This window comes from Anolis carolinensis, chromosome 6 (genome assembly GCF_035594765.1).
Source record: "Anolis carolinensis isolate JA03-04 chromosome 6, rAnoCar3.1.pri, whole genome shotgun sequence".
Classification (NCBI taxonomy): Eukaryota; Metazoa; Chordata; class Lepidosauria; order Squamata; family Dactyloidae; genus Anolis; species Anolis carolinensis.
In genome coordinates, this window is record NC_085846.1 from 8,952,802 (window position 1) to 8,954,086 (window position 1,285).

The 1,285-nt window shown below is 40.5% G+C and overlaps 1 gene segment (V, D, J or C); it reads right to left on the minus strand.

The window, feature by feature from the left end:
- Positions 1-208: 208 nt before the first annotated feature.
- Positions 209-1,001, minus strand: LOC107983542 (Ig heavy chain V region 3-like). The segment is given in 2 exon segments: positions 209-796; positions 890-1,001. Coding segments are annotated over 2 exon segments (426 nt in total).
- Positions 1,002-1,285: the final 284 nt, after the last annotated feature.

The following is a 1,285-nucleotide window of genomic DNA, read 5'->3' on the forward strand; positions in this document are numbered from 1 at the left end:
AATTTTGCAAGGCGCAAGCACTATTCAATAAAGATGGTTAAAGGTGTAATAAAACTGCAACTCCCATGGTTCCATAGCATTGAGCCAAGGCAGAAAAGGTGGTATTAAACTGCTATACAATGGCTTTTTTAAAAAAGCGGCGGTGGGGAGGGGTGTCCCTGTTTCAAATTGGTTTTTTTATTATTATTTCATCGGTATGAGCCATTGGGACAGGGGTTGGAATTAAACATATTTTATGATTGAATTAGTTAGATTTCAAAAACATATAACTCAAATAATTCAAAATGAAAAGGTTTGGCAGAAGTATCTTATTTATACTGGAAAAAAGTAGATTTTTATTTCAGAAAAGAAGGACTTGTATTAGGTTTTGAAGCCCCTTAACTTCCTTTCGTCCTGTAGCATGAATGTCATATTGTTCAGTCAACTGGAGAATTCTTTGGAGCAAAGGCTGGTTTTTGTCTGGCTTCAGTTTTACTTCCTCTCACTGTGCTCCTTGCACAGTAATACATGGCTGTGTCTTCTGTTTTCAGGTCATTCATCTGCAGATAGAGCATGTTTGAAGGGTTGTTCCTGGAGACGGTGAAGCGCCCTTTCACCGAGTCTGCATAGTATTGCTCACTCGCATCAGAATATATATACGCAACCCATTCCAGCCCCTTCCCAGGAGCCTGTCGTATCCAACTCATGCCATAGCCTCCAAAGTTGTACCCTGATCCCTGACAGGATAGACGGAGGGATTCTCCAGGCCTTTTCATATCTCCTCCCGACTCCACCAACTGAACGTCTGATTGGATACCTGGAAAGAGAGAGGGGTGATCAAACTCACTATCCATTAAGAATTACATCATATCTTTCTGCCAAATCAATGTAGATAAAATGTAATTATTACCCTGTATGATAGCTAAATAGAACATTATATGAAGGAAAAGTATCATGGTCTTTTCTGTTTGTCAATGAGTTAAAAACCTGGGAAGTGGCCACAGACAAACACAGGACTTCACTTATGAAGTGAAATTGGGGCAAGGACAGTACTGGCCAAATTTAAAGAGGAGGTTGGCTCTGGATTTGCATAAATGCTGGCATAAATGGGGATAGCAGCTCTTTCTTTGCTTAATAAAATTGTTATTTTGTTTCCCAAGAGAACACCTGTTTAGGAATATGTATTTTCTCCAGCATGGCTTTATAGTCAACCTGAGGACCTACAACTCCCTAGAGAGGGGTTCTCCTTAGGAAGCCCAATATCCTCCAGCATGGCCCTATGGCCATATCCTGCAGAAATTGAGCA